The 25,737-nt window shown below is 41.4% G+C and overlaps 1 protein-coding gene across 1 annotated transcript; it reads right to left on the minus strand.

Moving 5' to 3' along the window:
• Window positions 1-298: 298 nt before the first annotated feature.
• si:ch1073-416j23.1 (rac GTPase-activating protein 1) lies at window positions 299-25,737 on the minus strand. Its single transcript, XM_036573148.1, has 15 exons — window positions 25,656-25,737; window positions 24,520-24,725; window positions 21,666-21,802; window positions 20,537-20,609; window positions 18,953-19,009; window positions 18,593-18,691; window positions 13,690-14,043; window positions 9,877-10,038; window positions 7,742-7,837; window positions 6,130-6,328; window positions 4,190-4,295; window positions 2,864-2,996; window positions 1,678-1,804; window positions 445-556; window positions 299-353 (listed from the first exon to the last, which is right to left on the minus strand). The coding sequence occupies exons 1-15, from the start codon at window positions 25,735-25,737 to the stop codon at window positions 299-301; spliced, it is 1,998 nt and encodes a 665-aa protein (XP_036429041.1).

The raw sequence follows: 25,737 nt of genomic DNA on the forward strand, positions 1-25,737 counted from the left end.
ATTTCACACCAAACCACTCCGAATGACTCTGTTTACATCTCAAACGCTGCATTATGCAGAGAATAAGGGGGGAAAAAAAGATGCTGGAATTGCCCTTTTAGTGTTAGAGCGGCTGCAGTGCTGCCTCTGCTCGAGTCTCTTGTAACGTTTTGCATATAAATCCAGAGAAATGTGCTTGTGGTTCATTCAGCAGTGGAGGCAGAGTCATCACCCGAGCATCGCAGCACTACATATATATGTATAAGAACAACAGTGTGTACAGAGTCTCACAGACGCATACATGCAGGCTCTGCATCCGTCACTTCGGCGAAGTGAAGAACTTCTTCTTTCCTAGTTCAGTTCTGGGTTTGCCTCTGCAAAGGAGCAGCGTTTTCATGAGTGTCACAGGTTTTCCTACTGAAGACAAACCCAGCCAAATGTGCAGCGTTAGTGAGGGTGACTTACGGGTTGTTGAAGGCGCTGCCCAGGTTTCTGATCTTGCCCTTGATGGAGGCGTTGCCCGGCGTGCGGGTGTATTTACTGAGTTCAGGAGAGGTCACGGGCTTGAACATCCGGTCTGAAGGAGACAAAGAATCCTTCATCAAGTCTCTATTAAACCAGCTTTCCGACTTCCACCAGTCAGTGCTGAGACCCACCAGACAGTTTGCTTTGTCCTCGATCGCCAACACACCTTTACAGGAGTAGTTTGAGCCGAGTTAAAGCAAACGTGGACTAGGTATTTAGGAAATGTGTTTAGACCGAAGCCAAATACACTACACAATTAAAAAAAGGGGTTCTTTAGTAAAGAAAATGGTTCTATGCAGAACCATGAACACTCACAGAACCCTTTGCATGATTAACGATTTCCATCATGAAAAGGTTCTTAAGAATGGGTTGTGTATGGTTTTATATAGATCCTTATTGAAAAGGCTTATATAGCACCAAAAAAGGGTTAGGGTTAAGAACCCTTATTGGTGCCATATAGAACCATCTATAGCACTTTCTTAAGAACCCTTTCATGATGCAAAGAAGGCTTTAATCATGCAAAGGGTTCTTTGAGTGTTCATGGTTCTACATAGAATCATGCTCTTACTAAAGAACCCTTAAAGAACCATCTTTTTGAAGAGTGTGTATGGCAGGGCTGGTCCTATTGGGGTGCAAAAGCATGCATTTCATATATTCAGATATTTGAAATAAAAACAATTTACAGAACAAAACATGGATTTGCAGTGACGAGGTAACATACAGAGTCAGAGTATGGATGGACTGACAGATACATGTATGTATGGATGTTCAGATGGACTTGAACTGTCTGCAGGGTATGTATGGGTGGATGTTTGGATGGAGGGATGGATGGACGGATGGATAGAAGGATAAGCGTTCAGTTTGTTCCACTGCAGCAGCCGACAGCAAAAGTTGGGAAAAGTTGGGAAAATCTGAAATTTAATTCACTGTCCGCTGTGATACGCTGCCCCTGCTGCTGCTATCGGCACAGTTTTCAGTTGCTGCTCTATTAAAAATCAATTCATACATAGAATATCTGGTTTGCCCGTGAACTACTACTGTAAACAATACATACAGTATTTAAGAGGCTGTTCACTCGCAGATATAACTGATAATATGCGCCACTGCAGCCTGAAAAAATCAGGCCGTATGTTCTGACTAAACAACACACGAGTGAAGTAAATCCAAACTTACCTCGGTCTGAGCTCGCAGCAGCTCTGCTGATGTTGGCGTCCACCACAGATGAAATGACCTGGTCACTCTCCACAGTCAGGAAGCTTTTCCAGTAATCTGAAGGGAACGAGAGCAGCCGGGAGACCACCTGCACCAGACGAGACACACAATATCTCCAATATTTCCAGAGTCTCTTGTGAAATGAAGGGTATTAATAGTGAGTCTGTGCTGCAGTAACAGCCTCTACTCTTCTGGAAGGCTTTACATTAGATGTCTGAACATTGCTGTGAGGATTTGATTGAGCATTAGTGAGGTCAGGTGCTGATGTTGGATGGTCAGTTCTGGATCTCCAACTCATCCCAAAGGTACTGGATGGAGCTCCATCACTCCAGAGAATGCAGTTTCACTGCTCCACAGTCCAATGCTGGGGGGCTTTAGACCCCTCTAGCCCACGCTTGGCACTGGGCATGGTGAGCTTAGGCTTACGTTTGGCCTCCTTTTCTATTGGCTGATTTTAGTTTACTCCTAATCTGTCATGCCAGAAACTTTTACACAATGTGTCCACCTGCAGCATTGCGCAGTGCATGATGGGATAGCCAATCAGGCAAGAGTAGAACATCCATCTTCAACAACAGCAAACATGAAACATAACTCCCTCCAAAGGAAGAGGGGGAAAAAATGACAGATCTCATTTAAGTCCATGACAGCTTTACATAATAATATTTGGTTTTATACATACAGTTGTATGCAAAAGTTTTGGCACCCCTAGTCATGTTGAGCACATCGTCTATAGAGAAAACTATACTGCACATGTTAATGCACAGTTTATTTGCTGAATTGAATACATCAGAAAAAAATATACATAGTGTGCAAAAGTTATGGCATATTTAATCAATTATGTTTTATCTATTTGCAATATGTTCAAGTCAGTAAATAAACAGACATTGTGGACTAAGGTTTGCAGAACCAGGTCTTATTTAAGTATGTTCTTTATCGAGGGCGGATCTACTTATTCACACTCAGAAAATCATGTACATCGACTGTGGGTGTTCAAACTTTTGCACACGGCTGAATGTGTGGGATTAAACCTCGAGGTGTGTCCCTGAATTATGTTAAGCTACAGTCAACACTGAATAAGACTCTCAGTGTAAACTGAGTCCAGGACAGTGACTGATTTAACTGGGAGATGATTTACTGGGTCACTAACTTTGGGCTGCGTGTTGGTGTCCCTCATGATGGTCAGCGGTGACGGCTCTGGCATGCCGTGTCCGATAATAGTGGGTCCAAACACACAGGCCAAATTATTCCGATCCATCTGACACCGAGGACTGTGCATAACCCTGAGAGAGAGAGAGAGAGAGAGAGAGAGAGAGAGAGTCTCCTCATTCAGTGTACATAGCCCCATCCACTTAGCCTATACTTGTTTAGCCCCTCCTATTCAGCCTACAGCAGTTTAGCCCCACCCACTCGGCCTACAGCAGTTTAGCCCCTCCCACTCGGCCTACAGCAGTTTAGCCCCACTCACTCGGCCTACAGCAGTTTAGCCCCTCCCATTCAGCCTACAGCAGTTTAGCCCCACTCACTCGGCCTACAGCAGTTTAGCCCCTCCCATTCAGCCCACAGCAGTTTAGCCCCTCCCACTCAGCCTACAGCAGTTTAGCCCCACCCATTCAGCCTACAGCAGTTTAGCCCCACCCATTCGGCCTACAGCAGTTTAGCCCCGCCCATTCAACCTACAGCAGTTTAGCCCCTCCCATTCAGCCTACAGCAGTTTAGCCCCACCCATACAGCCTACAGCAGTTTAGCCCCTCCCACTCAGCCTACAGCAGTTTAGCCCCACCCATTCAGCCTACAGCAGTTTAGCCCCGCCCATTCAACCTACAGCAGTTTAGCCCCTCCCATTCAGCCTACAGCAGTTTAGCCCCTCCCATTCAGCCTACAGCAGTTTAGCCCCTCCCATTCAGCCTACAGGAGTTTAGCCCCTCCCATTCAGCCTACAGCAGTTTAGCCCCACCATTCAGCTACAGCAGTTTAGCCCCACCCACTCAGCCTACAGCAGTTTAGCCCCACCCATTCAGCCTACAGCAGTTTAGCCCCACCCACTCAGCCTACAGCAGTTTAGCCCCACCCATTCAGCCTACAGCAGTTTAGCCCCACCCATTCGGCCTACAGCAGTTTAGCCCCTCCCATTCAGCCTACAGCAGTTTAGCCCCACCATTCAGCCTACAGCAGTTTAGCCCCACCCATTCGGCCTACAGCAGTTTAGCCCCACCCACTCGGCCTACAGCAGTTTAGCCCCACCCATTCAGCCTACAGCAGTTTAGCCCCACCCATTCGGCCTACAGCAGTTTAGCCCCACCCATTCGGCCTACAGCAGTTTAGCCCCTCCCATTCGGCCTACAGCAGTTTAGCCCCTCCCATTCGGCCTACAGCAGTTTAGCCCCTCCCATTCGGCCTACAGCAGTTTAGCCCCACCCATTCATATATAATATGGGCCCTTCAGCCAGCAGAACTGTGTAACAGTAAGTAAGACCTCTGTAGATGCAGCATGAGGAAGGCCAGCGTCTCCCGGTTGGCCTGGGGCAGCTCTCCGATAGCCTGAAACATCATCGCCGAGCTGTTGTCATCGTCCGCCGTTTCTGTAAGTGACAGAAAGCCGTGAGTCTGAGGCAGCCGTGGAAACGGATTTAAACCCCCCTTAAATAAGCTCCATGTTCGGATTTTAAAATGCTCCGGCTCCCGTACGAGGCAGAACAATAAAACAGACACTGAGAGAGGAATCAATCACCTCCATCTCTATGTGCTCTGACTTTGTGGGGATAAAGCAGTTTTCTGCCTCAAGCCTTATAAAGACGGAGCGCAGGAACAGCGGGGTAAGCAGGGGTGACTGATTTACATGCTTAAAAAAACATTAGCGTCCAAAAGAAGCTCAACAATTTAGCTCTCGATGACATCCATCCCAGTTCATAATCCAAGAGGGAGATGCTGAACCCCTAATTTCACCATTTAGCCTCATTCAAGAGTGCAAACAGGCTGAAACCAAGTCAACACAAACTAAATGTTCAGATTTGTTTTTAGAGTCATCAGGATCTGGTCAGATTTGGCCTTCGCAGAGCTGGATGGGAGTAAATATCCATACAAAATGTATGAAATCATGCCTGCAGCAGAGAAATGCCAAGTGCTGGATGATCATTAGGATATCCACCCCAAAAAAGACTTAAAAAAAGATCAAAAAATCTAATTTACACAATTTCCCTCTTACTGCAAATGTGCCAACTGCATGCCTGAATCATCCTTTAGTGCCTAAAGAATTGTTTATGTGGTTTTATGTACTAATTTCTGTCGTAATTCATGTTTAGTCATTTTCCAACCTCTCTTTATCCCTTACAATTAAACAGGCTGTTCTTCTTACTGTGCCTTTAAGACTAATATATGTAAATGAGATCTGTTCTGATTGGCTGCCCTATATTACACCTCATTCAAAAAGTAGTCCAGGCTGAAACACTCCATATAACTTCAGTGTGAGTGGGTGGGGCTAAAGTGCTGTAGGTGGAAGAGGTGGGTATATTTTTAAATGCACTGTTTTCTTTGACATTACAAAAACAGTGAATTCAAAATGGCAGCTTAGTTTTCATATATGGACTGTATGGACTGGGGGGGTTGGGGGTGTGTCTGAAAGCTTTAACACTAACTGTTTACATATGACAAACTCTTATTTTGAAAAAAGCAAGGAAAGATCAGTTTTCCACAATACAGGCCCTTAACGTAATCTCTAATAGCAATCTCTTACGTGGTTTCTGACTGTATGACATAAATAAAAAAATATTATATATATATATATATATATAGTAATAATAATAATAATAATAATAACAATAATAACTAAATATAAAGCACTTTTCAAACCAGTGTCAGCTCAAAGTGCTTTACAGACAGGTGATAAACAAAAGTAAATTATTTCCTAGCCACCATCTCCCACCAAAATTCAGAGATACTGGTCAGCGTTGTAAAGAGATCTGAGCTAAAGAGAGTTTTCAGGGCATGTAAGTCTTATAGATAATATATAATGCAGTTTGGTTGGAAAATATCTTTGTTTTTTAAAACACAGAATTATACTGAATTAACTCTGTTTGCACTGACTGATCAGACTTTTCTAGCAGGTGTTAAACTGACCCTCTGTCTGTTACACTGAACAGCTCAAGTGCTAAAACTAAAGAAGCAAACTTAAGCCATCAAACATGTCATGGTTGCTCGACAACATTTGAAGTGGAGCAGCTGCGTCTGTAACTGTGTCCTATTCACTATACACTGCACTATTTTGGGGTTCTGCCTTTTTGTAGTGGTGTCTGAAAACAGTGCAATAGATTTTCAAATGTAGGGTTTAGTGATTTGGGGACCGTTTCAGTGTAATTTGCATTTTCTGCTGAACTAAGAACGAAGACGTTAGTCATCAAATTAAGATGAGAACATTACCAGCAGCGTCCATGAAGGTTCTGTGGAGTTTGAAGGTGACGAGAGGCTCTTTGAGTTTCCTCAGGAAGTCTTTGAGAAGGCCGCAGACGACGTGGACCTCGTCCACTTTGCGGAGCATCAGCGACCCTTTGCCGCTAATGTAGCGTTCCCGGAGCTCCTTCACCGTCCGCTCTCCACCCGGCACGCGGTACAGACCCTTCTGCAGCACCGGCACACAAAACCACAGTCAAGACACCTTCGGCATCCCGAGTCCAAAAGCAGTCAGGGTTTAGGCTGCACTCAGACGGTGGAGCGACAGGTTTCACAAAGTGGAGAAGAAGCAGAGCAGATATTTATGAGCGGGAAGCTCAACAACACATCACACTAAACAAACTGATTACCCTGCTGAAAAAGGACCATTAGAACAATTAAGATGAAACCTTGTTAGCTACTTTACCATTAGGTTTCAGAGTGTAAAGGATCCTAATGGTTTAACAGGAGATCAATGGCTGACTCTTAAATGGTATTGGATGGTTTCCTAATGGGATCTAAAGGTCTTCTACTGGAAACTAGAGGGCTCCTTTGGAAACCATTAAGCAAAACCATTAGGTTTTAATTGTAATGGTTTTGCTTTCTAATGGGAATTGGCTTAATGGTTTCCAATAGAGAGCATCTTTAGGTCCCATTAGGAAGCCATTAAATGCATTTAGTATCAGCCATTAGTCACCTGTTAAACCATTAGGGTCCTTTACGCTGTGATATCAACCACACTACGGTTTCTATGGGTTTTTTCAGCAGGGTAAACAAAACTACTCTGATGGTGTGACATACATACATACATACATATATATATACATATACATATATATATATATATATATATATATATATATATATATATATGTGCACCTATACACTTACTGTATAGGTGCACTTTGTAGTTCTACAGTTCTCTGCATACTTTGTTAGCCTGTGTTTGTTTGTCAGACACAGCAGTCCTGCTGGAGTTTTAAAACACTGTGTCCACTCACTGTCCGCTCTATTAGACACTCCTACTTTGTCGGTCCACCTTGTAGATGTAAAGTCAGAGACGATAGCTCATCTGCTGCTGCGCAGTTTGTGTTGGTCATCCTCTAGTCCTTCATCAGTGGTCACAGGACGCTGCCCACAGGACTCTGTTGGCTGGATATTTTTGGTTGGTGGACTATTCTCAGTCCAGCAGTGACACTGAGGTGTTTAAAAACTCCAGCAGCACTGCTGTGTCTGATCCACTCGTACCAGCGCAACGCACACTAACAAAGTATTTGCCTTTATTCAGGCAAATTATATATATATAGGACTCTTATTGTGGAGGGAAGGGGGGGGGGCTTCCTGGTATGTGTGAGCAGAGAGCTGAGAGAGTCAGATGTGAGCTGAGTAGCAAACGTGATGTTAATAAAGAGAAACTCTTGTGCTGAAGCTGCGTCTCTTAATAGCAGTAAACGCTACAATACATACTCAACTGTGTACATGTTTGTTTTCAGTAAAAAGTAAAGAAGAATTGTTCCCCCATCCCTCAATTTCACAACAGTGTTTAACACTGTGGAGAAGCTAAACTCAGGAGTTACTCTGATAGGAATAAGAAGCACATCACCTCGTCCAGACCTCTTCTCTCGATCTCTTTAACACACTCGACGATCAGGGCTGGAACTCTGGGCCTTGTGGATGGAGCAAAGCTGTCCAAGGTCTCCTAAAAACAAACAATCAAACAAAAAGGAAAATCAGAAAGGCAGTAATAGTCAGCATTGCCTTTACTACCCCAGAAGGGCTCCTACAGATAGTATTCCGATGACATCACTACCATCCACACCACCATTTTGGTAGCAACATCAAGTTCATTCAGCGACGCTGTGACAGTTCATAATGAGATAAAGCCATAACTGATCCAGCAAAGGCAATAAAACATTTATCACTTTTTAAATTTAATTTTTAAGCGTGTTAACCGATATACTTGAGTGCACTGCCTTGATTTTATTTGATTGGTTTCTGTAGTGATTAATAATAAATGAAAGCTGAAATCTAAATGGCTGAGATTTCCCGCTGTGTTTTTAGCTCCCCGTCCCAAACTGCATACTAGCTCACTAAACAGTGTGAAAAAATAGTGCATATCCCATTAGAAGTGCACTCATTAGTGCAGTAGGTGAAGTACAGAAGTGTGTGTTTGGGACGCGGCATTAGATCAGCCAGCGAGACGCGATCAACAGCTGCTCTGCTGAACTGCTCGCTAGCTGCTCCTCAAACACCTCCCAGAGGAAGCTTGAGGGGTTTGATGATTAAGGAGCCTTTATTCAGGCAAACTAATACATTTACTGAGGCAAATTAATGTTTATTGGGGTAAATTAATTCAGTTACTGAGGCACATTAATGCATTTATTGAGGTTGAGCTGAGGTATTAAGGTATTTGCCAACTTTCATAATTCGTTCTATATTTAAGGCACCTTTAAGGTGGAATGGAAACTTCAAATGAGAAGCTGGTGAATAAGAAGCTGACTTCAGCTTTATATCTGTGTTTGAGTTTATTATTTAAGAGCTTTGGCAGTTTTGTAGCCACTTTTATTAGTGTTTTTATTAAATCTCACGCACTGTAATGTTCTGAACTCTGGAGAAATGCTGGTTATATGGGTCCAGATCCAGTCCACCAATCTGGCTAATGTTCTCCTTGTAGTGTTTTTTTAGAGACACAATTAAAGTGTCCTAATACCTTCTTTTTTGTGGTCATTCTGGACTGTTTTATTGGTGTTTATCCACCTGCAGGGCTGTATCTGCAGTAACAGTGATGAGACAAGCTCAGTCAGAGCACAGTCAGAGCTACAGCTCTACCAACATGGAGACGGGCTCTTCTTAATGACGCAGTCGAACACTATGAATTGTTGAGTTTAGCCCACTAATGTCTGACTGAGAGTCTGTTCCACCCCTACCAGCACTAGGGTAGGAACAGGTAGACAAGTTTGCCTGTATTTACATCTCTTTAGACCTGAGCATGTTCAGCAGTGAGGATTTGACCGCATTCAGCCACAAGAGCATTAGTGAGGTCAGGTACTGATGTTAGGTGGTCAGTTCTGGATCACAAACTCATCCCAAAGGTATCGAATGGAGCTCCATCACTCCAGAGAACACAGTTCCACTGCTCCACAGCCCAATGCTGGGGGGCTTTACTGAATGTCAGTAATGTGTGCTCATCCTGAATTCAATCAATCAATGAACCAACCTTTATTTAACCTTGGAGAACATTGAGGGTGACCCTTATTTACAATACTGCCCAGTTGATACAGGGAAAAGGGATTGAGAACATGTAAAATAATATCAAATAATAAAAGTAAATTTATTAATAAAAATGACTCAAATCAGTTAAGTAAAAAAATAATAAATACATAAAAAACAGTAGAAAATATAAAACAATAATTAAAGCGTAACTGAAATGTGAAAGTTAATAAAATCAAAAGAAGACAAATAAAACAAAAGGAAACAAATTAATTAAAATGACTGAAATAATAATAAAATAATCATAATTAAAACAAGAATATGAATAATAATAAAAGAATAAATAAACAAATAAATGGGGAAAAAAATAAAATAACTAAAATTAAAGACGATAATAGTGAAAATCAGGCAGTTGCAGAGTGGAGGTGGTTAGAAAGTAAAAGTTTAAAATGACTCATTCACTCATTAAAAAGGCTGTCTGGATACTTTTGGACTGGTATATGATACAGCATGTATATATGATGGTACCTCACTGGGATGAGAGTTGCCGTGTGCATTGGGGGAACACCTCTCCAGACACATGTGTTTACACTCGGGATGGGCCACCACACGGCAGTCACGGCATTTCACCGCCACCTTCCCAAAACGGATTCTCTTCCCGCAGGGAATGCACGTCTCAGGGCGGATGACCTAGTGACACATGAACAAACAAACAAATAAACAAACAGAAATAAAAAAACAGGGTATCTCCAGTTTTTGTACAGCACATGAAAAGTTAGGGATGACTAGATTTTCCAAATATTTTTGCTAGCTTGCAGTAACTGAACATCTGAAAGCTTAATCAATAATAACAGTACAGGCACAAATACATAAGTAAATATTTGTGCCAGCATGAATGACAGCACTACTTTGGGAATAAAGTCAGAGGCCACACATTTTACGCCCTTGTTGTGATGTCAGCACCCAGCTTTTTGATTTGCTATCGAGCATTTTCAGTACCAAATTCTCTTTTTCAGAACTTTTCACACCAAAACAGCTCTATTCCTACCAAACCATGAACGCTGTTTTCCTCGCTGGAATACAGAAAACATTCACATAATGCAATTTCACAAAGTTCTTGCATCCACTGACTGTCTGGTATTAACAAGTCCTCCTCCGCTTGGCCTCACCACTTTCGTCTACGCTCTAAGAATAAAGGGACTAAACTGTCACTGGGGTGGAACCCTCAAGGCTCCATCTCAGTACCTTTAGTCAGGGAACATAACTGAACCATAATCCACTGAAATGATATGTTCTAAGCTGTACTGACTCCACACACCCCGTCTCGTCTCCAGGCTTTTATTTTACTGTTCTGTTTAAAACATTCGGTTATGAAAAGGTACAAATACGAACTTTTCACCTGGAAAAACTTATTTAAGGTTCACAATCAGACCTTAAAACCACTGTTGGAGCTTTGAGGGAACATTTACACTGTTTGTACCTTGATGAACGAGAAATGTACCTCTTAGCAAAACAGAAGAAACACAGTATCTCTATTTGACTGATTTTAATAGCTTCTGCAGGTAAAACAAGCACAACATTCACCACGAGGCTGAAGTTGACTATATTCAGGAGCTTCATACTGGAACTTGCTGTTCCACCTTAAATGGTGCAGTGGTCAGGCGCCGGAACGTAACTGCTGCACCGTTTAAGATGGAAGGGAAAATTGGAATAAGAAGCTGCTGGCAAAAACAGTCGACATCAGCTTCGTACATTCACCATCACTTTGCTGTCTTTTCTGTAAACAGCTCGGTTGTTTTGGGTTCCGTTGTCTAAATTCAATTTAAACTATTGGTCGTTTTTAGTTGGCTGAACTTGTTTTAGTGCTTTAGAGTTAGTTTTTATTTTAATCCTGTGTGCCCAATGTTCCCAAAAATCATCAAAAATATCAATTATTAAATATAAAGTTTTTTTTTTCAGTAGTATTTTTAAAATTCTTTTTGTGTGTAGTTGCACTACTCTTTGTATATACAGTATGTCTTTCATGGTTATCTGTGTAACATGGATCTTGTATTTTAGTTGGAAGGGTAAAAAAATAATATACACACACACACACACACATACATACACACACACACACACACACACATACACACACACACACATACACACACACATACACACACACACACACACACACACATACATCATCTAAACCGCTTATCCTTCTGGGTCGCGGTGGGGTGCTGGAGCCTATCCCAGCAGTCATTGGGCGAAAGGCAGGATACACTCTGGACAGGTCGCAGGTCCATCGCAGGGCAGACAGACAACAGACATACACACACATTCACACCTAGGGGCAATTTAGCATGTCCAATTGGCCTGACTGCATGTTTTTGGACCGTGGGAGGAAACCGGAGAACCCGGAGGAAACCCACGCAGACACGGGGAGAACAGGCAAACTCCACACAGAAAGGACCCTGGTCACCCGGCCAGGAATCGAACCCAGGCATTTCTTGCTGTGAGGCGACAGCGCTACCCGTGCCCCCCCCAACAAACAAACTAACTAACTAATTAATTAAAAATAAAATAAAATAAAATAAAATAAAATAATAAACAAAATAATACACAGCCATACACTGCCAATGTGCTGTCATTAAAAGGCTATAGTACCTGGTACTCGACTTGAGACTCGCCTGTAGCGACTCGGGACTTGAATCGAGACTCAACTATCTTGACTCGGGACTTGAATATGAAGACTTGAGACTTACTTGTTACTTGCAACTTAGTGACTTGTTCCCTCCTCTGTATGGTTCTATATAGAACCTTTTTGAAAAGGGATCTTTATAGCACCAAAAACAGTTCTAGAATAAAGCCTTTTTAATTCAACTATTAATGCTGAAGTTCAAAAACGTTTCTCCTTCCCCTGAAAAGTTTGGAGATACAAGGTTTTCAGTCTGACAACGAATATGTGCTTGAAGAAACGAACCAGCAGAGGGATCAAAGGGTGGATGGACAGACAAACGGATGGAAGAAAATAAACAAATAGACAGGCTTACAGATGAATGACTAAACAGTAGACAGACAGATAAGACGGTCTGACAGCTCAGTTAGGCCAGATTAGCCTTCGCTTGGTGGTCCTTTCTCTCTGACTCGAACAGAGAGAACGCTGGGAACAGAGTTTTGTAAAACTGAGTGGGAGGGACACAATCAGCCTCGTCATTGGTGGGGATATTGCTTATGTATGCATGACCCCAGTTTAGGACCGAAAGAGGAGCTAAACACATCAGCCATTTACTGAGCACTGGAAATTTTGTAGATGTTTCTAGGATGTCCACAAGATCAACCCTGCTGAAAAACGACTGTAAGAAACCATTAGGACTAAAATCTAACAGTTTTGCTTTCCAATTGGAATTGGCTTAATGGTTTCCACTATTTTCCACTATTTTCCCACTATTTTCCTGTAGAATACCTTTAGACCCAATTAGGAAACCATCAAATGCATTTGGAATCAGTTATTGGTCACCATTGATTAAAGCAGTAGGATGACTTACATTGTAATATCAACTCATAAAAATAGCCAAAACACATTACAAAACCCTTAAACGTTTAAAGGTTTTAATGTTTTTTTTCTGCAGGGAAGATCAACCTGCTTAAAAAGAAAACATGATCTCTGGGGCTAAAAGAAGATGATAGCTGTGTCCCAATTCAGGGGCTGTGTCCTTCGTAGGCTGCATTTGAAGGCCGATTGCGTCACAGCGGTGCGACTAGGCTGTCCCATTTCGAAGGCTCCTTCATATGTGGCCGAGAAATGTGTCCTTCTTGTCCATGACAACTGGTGGATCCTTCGCCAGCCAACATATCCCAAGGCTCACTGCGTACCGGTGAGGATTCGAGAACATGCCGGCGTCAGCAGAGGAGCGAATGGCAGCAGAGGACACGCTTTAAATTTAAGTATTGAGTTTAAACTGAGTCGAATAGCGAACGATACAAATGTGAACAAGGCCAATGTGGTCTAAAGTAAAAAACTTCGTTTTGTTTTGTTTTAGGAAGCAAAGAGCCGACAGAGAGAAGCATCTCCAGCTGTAATAAATGAAAAGATAAAAACTAAAATCAAAGTTTCTCCGTCTTTAAAGAACTTTAAAAGAACCTGACAGGAGCGGCGTTTCGTGACGCAGCGGTAAGGGCGGGAACAGCAGTGCTGTGACACAAACAGGAAATCCGTAGAGCAGACTGTCTCATTTCAGTTCAGCCTTCACGGGTCTATCCTTCGAAGGATGCAGCCCCTGAATTGGGACACAGCTAACGTGTCCCCAGATTTTGCCTGCTGAGTAAAAGGTAAGTAAGTAGAGGAGCTCTTACAGTTTTGGGCAGGAATACGTGCTGTAGCGTTTTGTCCACAATAGGAGTGAGATCTGGAGTGAGTCTGGACTCTGGAGGGGTCACTTCCACCTCAATAACGGTCTCAGCCTCGGTCACATCGTTGGGAGCCCACACTGACGTCTGCTCCGTAACGCACACCGTCTCTGAGCGCTGGACCATTCGCGCTGACAGATCAGGGTGGGACTGTGATTTACCGCTGATGGACGGCAGGAGATCGGTTCTGCTCCTGGCCGGTGGCTCTGGAGTCTCCTGGGTGATGTCGATCACCATGTGGATCTGACCGCCGTTGTCCGGCGTAGTGACGGATGCTGTGACAACTGTCGACTCAGTTTCCTAAATAAAGTAAAACAAGAAATGTAGGACTTTGTAGGTGAAGGAAAACATTTATTTAACTTCAGAGGATCCATATTATAGAAAAACAAACCTCTCACTTTTTTGGAGGCACTTAATGTAGTATGTATTTGCAAAAGTTTGTGCACCCCAAATTTTATGTTCATTTCCTGAGTGTAAATAAGTGAACAGATCCTCTACAGAGAACACCCTTCTGGTCATTTTAATACACAGTTACTGTTTATTTAAACTTTTTGGGGAAAAAAACAAACAAACAAATAAACAAACAAAAAAACAACCATAAAAGGTGCCCTGTGCAAAAGTTACAGCTCATTATAATTTATGCATTTTTCCCCCCTGGTATCTAAAACTCTAATACAAACATCTGCTTATTCAGCCTACAGCAGTTTAGCCCCACCCATTCACACTGAACTGAATGTTTTAGCACATACTGCTTTTTGAAAAAGGCATGACATAGGGCAGCCAATCAGAAGATAGTACTGTAGGTTGGAAAAGGATATTTTTAAATGTTTTTGCTACATAAAACCACACAAACACCACGGAGTGGTACTTGTACATTTGTGAATCCTTTAGAATTTTCTATATTTCTGCATAAATTTGACCTAAAACTTCATCAGATTTTCACGCAAGTCCTTTAGTAAATAAAGAGAACCAAATTAAACCAAGAAGACAAAAAAAAATAGACTTGGTCACTTATTTACTGAGGAAAATGATCCGATATTCCATATCTGTGAGTGGCAAAAGTATGTGAACCTTTGCTTTCAGTATCTGGTGTGACCCCCATGTGCAGCAACAACCGCAACTAAACGATTCTGGTAACTGTTGATTAGTCCTGAACATCGGGCTGGTGGAGTTTTAGCCCTCTGTACAAAACAGCTCCAGCTCTGTTATGTTGGTGGGTTTCCTCCCAAGAACTACTGCTTCAGGACTCTGGCTCGGTCATTCCAAAACATTAACTTTACTCTTCTTTAACCGTTCTTTGGTAGAACGACTTGGTGTGTAGGATCGATGTCTTGCTGCATGACCCATGTTCTCTTGAGCTTTAGCTCACGGACAGATGTCCTGACATTTCCTTTAGAATTTGGTGGGTTCTTTGTTCCATCAATGATGACAAGCCATCCTGGCCCAGATACAGCAAAACAGGCCCAAACCATGATACTACCACCACCATGTTTCACAGATGGGATAAGGTTATATGCTGGAATACAATGTTTTCCCTTTCTCCAAACATAACGCTTCTCATTTATACCAAAAAGATCTATTTTGGTCTCATCTGTCCACAAAACATTGTTCCAATAGCCTTCTGTCTTATCCAAATGATCTTTAGCAAAATGTTCAAAATGTATGCATAATTAAATGGTTGAGATGTAAACAGAGTCGTTCAGAGTGGTTTGGTGTGAAACACCCTGTTCTAGAGAGACTTACAGAGTCAGAACTGTTCACAGTGGTGGTGGTAGGAACCAGACGTCCACCTCTAAAAGCTCCCTCACAGAAAGTTACTACAGGAAATGGTTATGAATTCACTGTGTGGTGCCTTTACAATAGTTATTGTTAGTAATAGCACTGTGAGGCAAAATAGTCCCCAATGAAACCTTTTTTTTCAGATTTATCACTACTTATATGAAAGTTCAGAAGACTCGTGTAGGTTCACTGGTGGTTTTGGATAGTAAATAAAATGTCTATTTCTGTGTTGTAGTCATGGTGACCCCTGGTTCCTATCACCACCACTGTAAAGACATCTGAACCATTTTACACCAAACCACTCTGAATCACTCTGTTTACACCTCACACACTGAATTATGGAGGATTTTTGAGTGGAATTCCTCTTTACCTGTAAAATCTTTTAAAAATCACAGCTTGCTTCAACGCTTTCGGTCTGCAGTGTATATCAGAGGGAACAGTGCCAATGCAGGAGCTTCAGTACAGCGATATGAGGACAAATGGACTTCCTCAAAGTGCTGAATTGCCTCTGTTCTCTCCGAGTGATCTGCGTGGGCTGGAGAGGGGGACGCTGAGCCGTATTGAAGGCAGAGAGACAACGATACAGACCGCTGCTGGTTCCACCTGAGCAGAGAGGTGGGCAGGAAAAGGACGAGAAGGAGCCGCAGGCCGCGAGACTGATGAACGAGAGCTCTCACAGAAAGGGGCACCGAGCTGCAGGCGGTAGGATTTTACACAAGGGGCTGAAAAATGTGAGCGAAAGTTGAGTGAGGAATTTTATGTTCCACTAGACACTCCTAATGTTTTGCTAACCGTGCCCTACTATTCCCACCGCTCAGATTCCAAACCCTGCCTTGTAGGAATCAGCCAGCAGGAAGCATTTTATTCAGCCTCGGGAAGCCATAACCGCCCTGCTCGGGACTAAATTCTGTCTAATGGGTGAAAAACGCTCCCCAGCTAGGCTTTAAGGATTTTACTGGTCGTAAAAGTACCAATTACGACCAATTTGGTCTGTTGGTGCTGATTCTCTACAGGAAAACCTTGTTATATTAAAGGGGAAGTCCATCGATTTTTCAGAATTTCTGTTCAGTTTAGTGGTTGAGATGTAAACCAAGTTATTCAGAGTGCTTTAATGTGAGATGGTTCTCTGTAGACTAACTTACCTATGACTTCTTTACTTTGCTTTAAATGTAGCTTTGAAACACGTCCATGAGTCAGGAAAACAGGAAATTGACCTGTTTTAAAGGTACATTTAATGAAATGTAAAGAAATCTTAGTTGGTGAGTTTCTCTACAGTGAACCATTTTACATTAAAGCACTCTGAATGACTACAGCTCAACCACTAAACTGAACAGAAATTGAGAAATTGGTGGACTTCCCCTTTAAAGAGGGGTAAATTTGTCTGTAAAAGTACTTCACTAATAAAAGTCATCACATATTCACCAAGACAGTTAATTGCAGCCTTTTGCACCTGATAAATGTTTCAATATGGTTTTATTATAGAACATTTAAAGAGACTTTATGAGGTGTTTTAGTGGTGGGGTTTGCAGTGATGCCGATAAATCCAATGATATCTCAGTCAGGCCTTGATCAATTAAAAAAATTCTTATGATTCATACATAATTATCTGATAATTCAATGTGTGAAATGTAAACAGAGTGATTCAGAGTGGTTTGGTGTGAAATGGTTCAGATTTCTTTACAGTGGTGGTGATAGGAACCAGGGGTCGCCATGGCTACAACACAATCTATCATAAAAAAGTCATCAGGCAGTGAATTCATAACCATTTCATGTAGTAACTTTCTGTGAGGGAGCTTTTAGAGGTGGACGTCTGTGTCCTATCACCACCATTTCAGTGCTTAAAATGACACAAATATCATTTGTGGACATCAGGGACAAAAAAATAAAACAAGTAAAATGTAGGGTACGGGCCCTTTAAGTAGTTTTTGAGCTGCTACTTTGTTTGGTATGTTTTCTGAAGCTTCTGTTCCTTCTACTTCATTAATTAAGTTATTAATTAATTTAATTAACAACACTTTAACTTGAGTGCAGTGTCAACTTCCTCTACCCGTCTCTGCACAAAAACAGAATACATGCTGATGCCTGATAATTAACTCGTATGCTGTATTTACCAGGTCATCATCAGTTCGGTCATACATAATTATCTGCATAATTCAGTGTGTGAGATGTAAACAGAGTCAGTCAGAGTGGTTTGGTGTGAAATGGTTCAGATTTCTTTACAGTGGTGGTGATAGGAACCAGGGGTCGCCATGACTACAACACAAACTATCATAAAAAAGTCATCAGGCAGTGAATTCATAACCATTTCATGTAGTAACTTTCTATGAGGGGGCTTTTAGAGGTGGACGTCTGGTTCCTATCACCACCACTGTGAACAGTTCTGACTCAGTAAGTTTCTCTAGAACAGAGCGTTTCACACCAAACCGCTCTGAACGACTCTGTTTACATTTTTAATTATGCAGAAATAATTCCACCATTTTTTAATTTTCCCTTTAGGACTGGGCTTTAACCGAGTCACAGAAATCAGCTATTACAGGACTTCACACGTCTTGGCCAAATATGGCTTATGTATTTTTTATTCTCTGTTAAAATGAATTTAAAACAGCTAGAACGTTTCTTATTTTTATTAGAACTTCATTCTGGGCGTTAATTTTACTAGAACGTCACTCTGGATGTTTATTTTCATTTTAGAATCTTTTACAGTTTTGTTCATTATTCTGGAAACATCTAAAATTTCTACATTGTTACTGTTTGTTACTTGTTATTATTAAAACTTATTTACACAGGACTGAAATTATTTGAATAATCTGAAATCAAATTTGTTTTGTATTGTTGAACATGTTGATTTCAAGATTTTCTAACAGTCCTATCTGAACTGTATGGACTGGGTAGAGTGGTATGGTTTTCAAACGTATTCATAATTCATTTGGTTTGGCACTATTTATATAATTCATCTCTTTTTTCAAAAAATGAATCTTTGATTTTGGATGATGTGTGCTGTTTGTAAGTGTTCAGGGAGAGCAATGCATTTCATCAAATGGCCAAGATCCAGATCGATAAACCTCTTCACCTTTTCCATTTGCCGTCCCGCGAGGAGGTCTCCAGAGCGGCCGCCGAGTCGTCCACGCTTCTGCATCTGAACTCCAACGTTGGGCCCCATGGAGGAGCGCTGAAACACAGCACCACAGCTTTTCTCTCCTAACAGCCTCCACCAAGACCAGCAGGCATGTACACACACACACTCACACACACACACACACACACACACACACACACACACACACACACACACACACACACACTACCACTTTTATGACTCGCAACATTCAGAGAGAAAAGAAGGAAACAACTCTGAGCAGAGCAGAAAGAGCCTGGAGCTCAGAGCGCTGCGTGCCAGGAGGACCCTCAGCGCGATTCGGTGGGCACTTACTCTTTTCTCACGAGCTCTCGACTTCAGAGGCTTCACCACCGCTGTGCTGTCCAAGTCCTGCAGACACGCCGCCCATGAAACAAACAAAAAAGTTTATTTTACAGGATTTGACAGCTTAATATCTTGGAAACAGTACAAACAGAGTTGGCTGGTAGCCAGTTACATTTACACTATATGGACAAAAGTATTGGGACACCTACAGGAGCTTTTATGACTCTCACTCTAAATCCATAGGCATTAATATGGAGTTGGTCCCCCTTTGCAGCTCTAACAGCTTCCACTCTTCTGGGAAGCTTCTACAAGATCTTGGAGAGAGTCTGTGGGAATTTCTGCCCATTTATCCAGAAGAGCATTTGTGAGGTCAGACACTGATGTTGGACGAGAGGGCCTGGCTCACAATCTCTGTTCTAGTTCGTCCCAAAGGTGTTGGATGGGGTTGAGGTCAGGGCTCTGTGAGGGCCAGTCAAGTTCTTCCACACCAAACTCACCCAGTCAAGCCTTTATGGAGCTACTTTGTGCACTGGGGCTCAGTCATGCTGGAACAGAAATGTCACTAACTGACTTGTGGCAGAGGAGGCATCACATGACAGAGCCTTGTTTAAAGTCACTGAGCTCTTCAGTACAACCCATTCTACTGCCCGTGTGTGTCTATGGAGACTGCAAGGATATGTGCTGAATTTTATCCACCTGTTAGTAAGGGGTGTGGCCAAAACACCTGAATTCAATAATTAGGAGGGGTGTCCCAATACTTTTGTCTATACAGTGTACTTAAAGGGCCCAAATAGTGACAATAGTGGCCCAAAAAACCCCCCAAAAAACAAAAAAAAACAACAAAAGACTATATTATATATATATATATATATATATATATATATATATATATATATATATATATATATATATATATATATATATATTTACTACTTTGCATCAAATAGTTTGACGTTGCATGTTAACATTGTTAAAGTTGCAGAACATTCCAGTCTCTCCCCATCTCCTGCGGCTCATATGAGGAAACTAAGGCCTATTTTGAACTCATTGTTTTTGTGATGTCACAAAAACAGCACAATTACATGCATCCACCTTCTGCCTACAGCAGTTTTAGCCCCACTCATTCACACCAAAGTTATAAAGGGTGTTTCAGAGGGATCGCTTTTTAAACAGGGTATAGTAGAGGGCAGCCAATCAGAACAGAGCTCATTTACATCTATCAGTATTAACTGTGCCGTATCAAAAAAACGTGTTTAGTTCTAAGGGATAAAAAGAAGTTGCAAAATGGTCATGTAGAAAAGAATGATGAGCATTTCAGTGCTAAAAATGACACAAATATCATTTGTGGACATCAGGGACACAAAAATAAAACAAGTAAAATGTAGGGTACGGCCCTTTAAGTAGTTTTTGAGCTGCTACTTTGTTTGGTTTGTTTTCTGAAGCTGCTGTTCCTTCTACTTCATTAATTAAGTTATTAATTAATTTAATTAACAATACTTTAACTTGAGTGCAGTGTCAACTCCCTCTACCCGTCTCCGCACAAAAACAGAATACATGCTGATGCCTGATAATTAACTCGTATGCTGTATTTACCAGGTCATCATCAGTTCGGTCGTAGCTGATGTCTGAGTGAGACAGGAACGAGGACTCATCAATGACCGATAACCTGTTGGGAGATGAATTAGTCAGACGTGCACCTACACATGTCCATTTGGAGTCTCTTTGCCCTCTTTTGAACAAATATTTGTTTTTCACTTCAGCTAAAGTGGAATTTTACTGATTTTTCTGCATCATTTCTGCATAATTAAGTGGTTAAGGTGTAAACAGAGTCATTCAGAGTGGTTTGGTGTGAAACGCTCTGTTCTTGAGAAACTAACAGAGTCAGAATTGTTCATAGTGGTGGTGATAGGAACCAGACGTCCACCTCTAAAAGCTGTTTTTTTTTTTTCTAAATGTCTGCTTAATTGAGTGTGTGACGTGTAAACAGAGAGATTCAGAGTGGTTTGGTGTGAAATGGTTCAGATGTCTTTACAGTGGTGGTGATAGGAACCAGGGGTCGCCATGACTACAACACAGATATAGACATTTTATTTACTATCCAAAACCACCAGTGAACCTACACGAGTCTTCTGAGTTTATATGGAATGTTGATGATGGAAAATAGTGGAAAATCTGGAATAATAAGTTTTATTTGAAAACTATTTAACCTCACAACATCCTGCATGTATCCGTCCACCATGACACAAATACATATACATATATATATATATATATATATATATATACATATATATATATATATATATATATATATATATATATATATATATATATATATATATATATATATATATATATATATGTTTTCCAAATTCTTCTCAAAACTATCATAAAACAGTGTCTCAGTCATCAGGCAGTGAATTCAATACCATTTCATGTAGTAAGTTTCTGTGAGGGAGCTTTTAGAGGTGGACGTCTGGTTCCTATCACCACCACTGTGAACAGTTCTGACTCTAGGTTTCTCTAGAACAGAGCGTTTCACACCAAACCACTCTGAATGACTTTACATCTTAACCACTCAATAATGCAGAAATTTTGAAAAGTGGGTGGAGTTCCCCTTCAATATGTTACTGCAAACTGACAGATTTGTATTGGTATTATGATCCCTTTGATGGGCGGAATACATGCAGTACAGTAATGAGCTCACTAAGCCTCTGTGTACCGTTTGCTCTTGCGCTGGGCGATATTGGCTCCTCTGTGATTGAAGTTGGCCAGCATGGATCTCTGCTCATCATTAAGGCAGGCGCCTGATTTGCTGTCATGGACGAGTATATCACTCATCAGCAGCATCTGACGCTCCTGTTAGGGCCAGAGAACACTCAGAGTCATGCTGTCATCATCACCATTAGCGCAACCCGTCACGCCGTCGCCATCATTAACACATTTCAGCGCTGGTTCATAGGTCACTATCTGCTAATTAACTCACGCCCTCATAGCAATTCTTCACACTTCTCTCAGCGCCCTCTGATCTCTCACTGCTTAAAAACATGAAGACATACAGCCAAAGATTGTTTTAGAAAGTGGAGATTTATAGAGTTCTGCACACTGACCACCCTACATTCATTTAATTTCCAGTCAAAACAGCCATTTAGTAAGAATTGTTCTTTTTTCAGGATGTTTTCGAGGAGATTAGATATAATAATCCACTTGCATAACGAAGGAGAAAGTCAAAGGAAAACAAGGGAAAAAACAGGAGTTTCTAAAACTGGAAACAGAGAAAATGGGGCTCCTAACAACCACCTGGAAGAGCTGGTCGACCCCAAAACTGCCCCCATCAGATAAACAGCACTTAAAGCTTTCATCTCTGAGAGAGAGGAGAAAATCAAGCTGCTTCAGATCTGAAAACATCCACAGGTGTTTCTGTCCATCCTTCCACTGTGAGAAGACGACTCAGCGCTGTGGGTCTGAAAGGATGTGTAGCTGATCAAGAAGAACCTCACTGAGAAAAGGAGACGGACACATCAAACAAAGAAGCTGAACGATGGACTGACCACCCCAGAGTCCAGACCTCAACACCACTGAATGTGTTTGATTACTTCAGAAAATGATCAACCAGCTTCTAAGACTGAACTTTGGAGGTGTGTCTGCAGATTCTTTGAGGAACTGAAAGAGAGTCTCCTGAAAAGAATGGAAGCTGGAATGAAGGTGAAGAGTGGACAAAAATATTGCATATTTTCTTGTTTGTATGTGATTTTCTGTTAAATGTGTGTTTTCTGCTTTTGTTTTTTTACCTGTTCTTGAAAATTGAATAACTTGTACTTAGTGGCTGTTTTGACTGGACATTAATTAAAGGACTGTGGTCTCTGATCTTTACCGTACTGTTTATTAAATTACTCAGGCTCTTTGTAAAACTAACAATTAAACAAAATTTGGTATAGATTTTATCCAAAAAATCCGAAATTTATCCAATTTAATTAAATCAAGTCAAAATTGTGACATTTCACAATGCACTGAATTGCTTCCTAAACAACTGTAATTAAATTGAATTATTGGATTGATACTGAAAATACCCCAAAGGCAGCACCAGTTAAACCACTAGTTATTTTCTATTCGTTGATATTATGTGTTTTTTGGCAACTGTAGAGATTTGAGAAGAAACTGTTTTGCATTCTTTTCCAGTCCACTGCAAAAAAAGGCATTTCAAAAAACAAAAAAGCATAATTGAGAAATAAATTCATAAAGGCAGCGTCTGCTGACAGGATCATTTTGCTTGATTTGATTACTTCAAATGAATAAAATATCCAGAAGCTTTAATATAATCTAATGCACAAAGATATAGAAGGGATTTTATCTCATGATGGAAGATACAACATGTATTGTCCAAACAGTACTGTGTAAAAGTCAGAGACCCCCTCCATTCATTCACATTCTACTCAAAACAGACATCAGCCACAAGTTCATTTTACAGTGTCTGGAAACATTTATTTAACAGAAAATCACACAGAATCCTCAACAACTAATCTAATCTCAGCTGTTCAGTGTTCAGTGAGTCACTCTTCACCTTTATTCCAGCTTCCATTGTTTTCAGGAGACTCACTTTCAGTTCCTCAAAGAATCTGCAGACACACCTCCAAAGTTCAGTCTTAGAAGCTGGTTGATCATTTTCTGAAGTAATCAAACACATTCAGTGGTGTTGAGGTCTGGACTCTGGGGTGGTCAGTCCATCGTTCAGCTTCTTTGTTTGATGTGTCCGTCTCCTTTTCTCAGTGAGGTTTAGCCGAAAATATTTTTGGCTTACTTTGTGGTGACTGTACCGGTATTACACAACAATACAGCAACACAAAGGGTAAAAACAGCCAAGTTTGGAGTTTGGGGTTTCATGTTAAGTGAGAAATGGAGGCTGCCCCTTCAAATGAGCTAATGAGCTAACAGAGCTAACCGGTGTTGCCCTGGATGCTGATGAGGACTCACCAGCTTCTACACGAGGCCTTTTCTCCTCTGTGGAGGATGTGCCAAAGAGTTATTTTGTCAGAAAAATATATTTCCACTATGTCTGGACCTATAAATTAGTTGCAATAAAGCTGCGCTACACCATCCTTCTCAGTTGTGTCTTTAACAGTGTGTGTTTGAATACAATTTGAATACTGGCACCTCAAACAGTTAACAGAGTACTCCAGTACCCATCTCTACTGGTAGGATGGACAGAAACACCTGTGGATGTTTTCAGATCTGAAGCAGCTTGATTTTCTCCTCTCTCTCAGAGATGAAAGCTTTAAGTGCTGTTTATCTGATGGGGGCAGTTTTGGTGTCGACCAGGTCTTCCAGGTGGTTGTTAGGAACCCCATTTACTCTGCAGATTTTAATCATTTTTTGAACTCCAGTTTTGTAAACTCCTGATTTTTCACTTATTTTCCTTTAACTTTCTTATTCCTTATGCAAGTGGACTATCTTTCATTTAATCTCCTCAGAAACATCCTTAGAAATGTATGACTTGTACTTAATAGCCTTACTGAATTGCATAAATGAAGTGTATAAACATAACCATAATCAATAATAATGCATTCTAAAAGACCTACCAGGTACTGATAGTCGGCCTCTGCTTTGTAGCGCTTCTTGATCTCCACGTCGACCTGGTTGCGAGCGTGCTTGAGTTTGACCTCCAGAGCGGCACGAGACACGTCCGACTTGACCAGGAGCTCTTTGTATTTCTTCAGCTCCAGTTCTGCATGGAGCCATTTCTTCCTGACCGTCTCAAAGTGTCGCATGACCTCTATGAACAGCTCTAGAAGAAAAGAAAGCAGAGGCTCAAACACAAAATAAAACGGACCACAGATGAGATCCAGAACTGACCATCCAGTACCTGACCGCACTAATGCTCAATCAAATCCTCACAGGATAAACTCACTATTAATACCCTTCATTTTCAGAAGAAAGCTGATATCTGCATTTTTATATATATCAGTATATTAGATTCCCATTTGGGCCATTCCAGCTGTCTTCACCTATTACCTGTATAGGTATAAACAAAACTCAAGCACCTTTATTTTATCCTTTCTTAAGTGGTCTTAATGCATTTCTGTTGTGCATCTCCTTAAACAGACAGCACTCTGAAGATACAGTACTTTCCACTTCAGTAGAGCTTTCCTCCTCAGAAAATGGTAAAGGGGAGCACGCCAGCACCTAACGCCTGGGTTGCTGGAGCTTTTGAATTAACTTTGGCTCATACAACTAAAACAGGCCTGTGCAGGAAGCTGCTGGCTGACCCGGTGCTGATTTAGAGGCTCTGCTCATTAAACAGGTGGAAACAGCAGCTTTAAACAAAGATACCCTGATACTGCAAAAGCCACGAGAGAATAAACCACGATCAAAACAAACACCAGCAAAACAGCTTCCTGTTTACTTAGTAAACAAACTGTGATGGACACAGCAACCTGTTCAAGGCTTTCCGTGTCCTAGGTCGGAGCAGGATGTTGGAGAAAAGCAAAAACAGAATATTTCTCTCCAAAACACGTAAATAAATCATCATGAAGTGAAAGCAGTGCAGGTTGAGCTCCACGTGCTTTCAGGTGCTAACCTCTTAACACCAGAAAGGAGGATATACTGAGGTGCAGGCAGCGTAGAGTCATCTTTTAATCATTCAATCGATCAGTCTGAATCATAGGAGGGCCACAAATGGGGAGAGGAGATGCAAAGCGACCTGCAGCAAGCTCACCGAGTTCAGAGTTGATGTTCTCATCCAAAGCAATCCGCTGCAAACACAGACCGAGGAGCTCCCTCACAAAAGCTTCCCCCAT

The sequence above is a fragment of the Colossoma macropomum genome, unplaced genomic scaffold (assembly GCF_904425465.1).
Source record: "Colossoma macropomum unplaced genomic scaffold, Colossoma_macropomum, whole genome shotgun sequence".
Classification (NCBI taxonomy): Eukaryota; Metazoa; Chordata; class Actinopteri; order Characiformes; family Serrasalmidae; genus Colossoma; species Colossoma macropomum.

Bases quoted from the DNA above. Each gene is read 5' to 3' on its own strand.
- si:ch1073-416j23.1 (XM_036573148.1), bottom strand. From the start codon at position 25,737: ATGGGGGAAGCTTTTGTGAGGGAGCTCCTCGGTCTGTGTTTGCAGCGG. The intron at 10,039-13,689 runs GTAAGAGCTCCT...ATGTGTCACTAG, and splicing joins ACGTATTCCTGCCCAAAACT to GTCATCCGCCCTGAGACGTG. The intron at 557-1,677 runs GTAAGTTTGGAT...TGTCTCCTTCAG, and splicing joins TGCTGCGAGCTCAGACCGAG to ACCGGATGTTCAAGCCCGTG.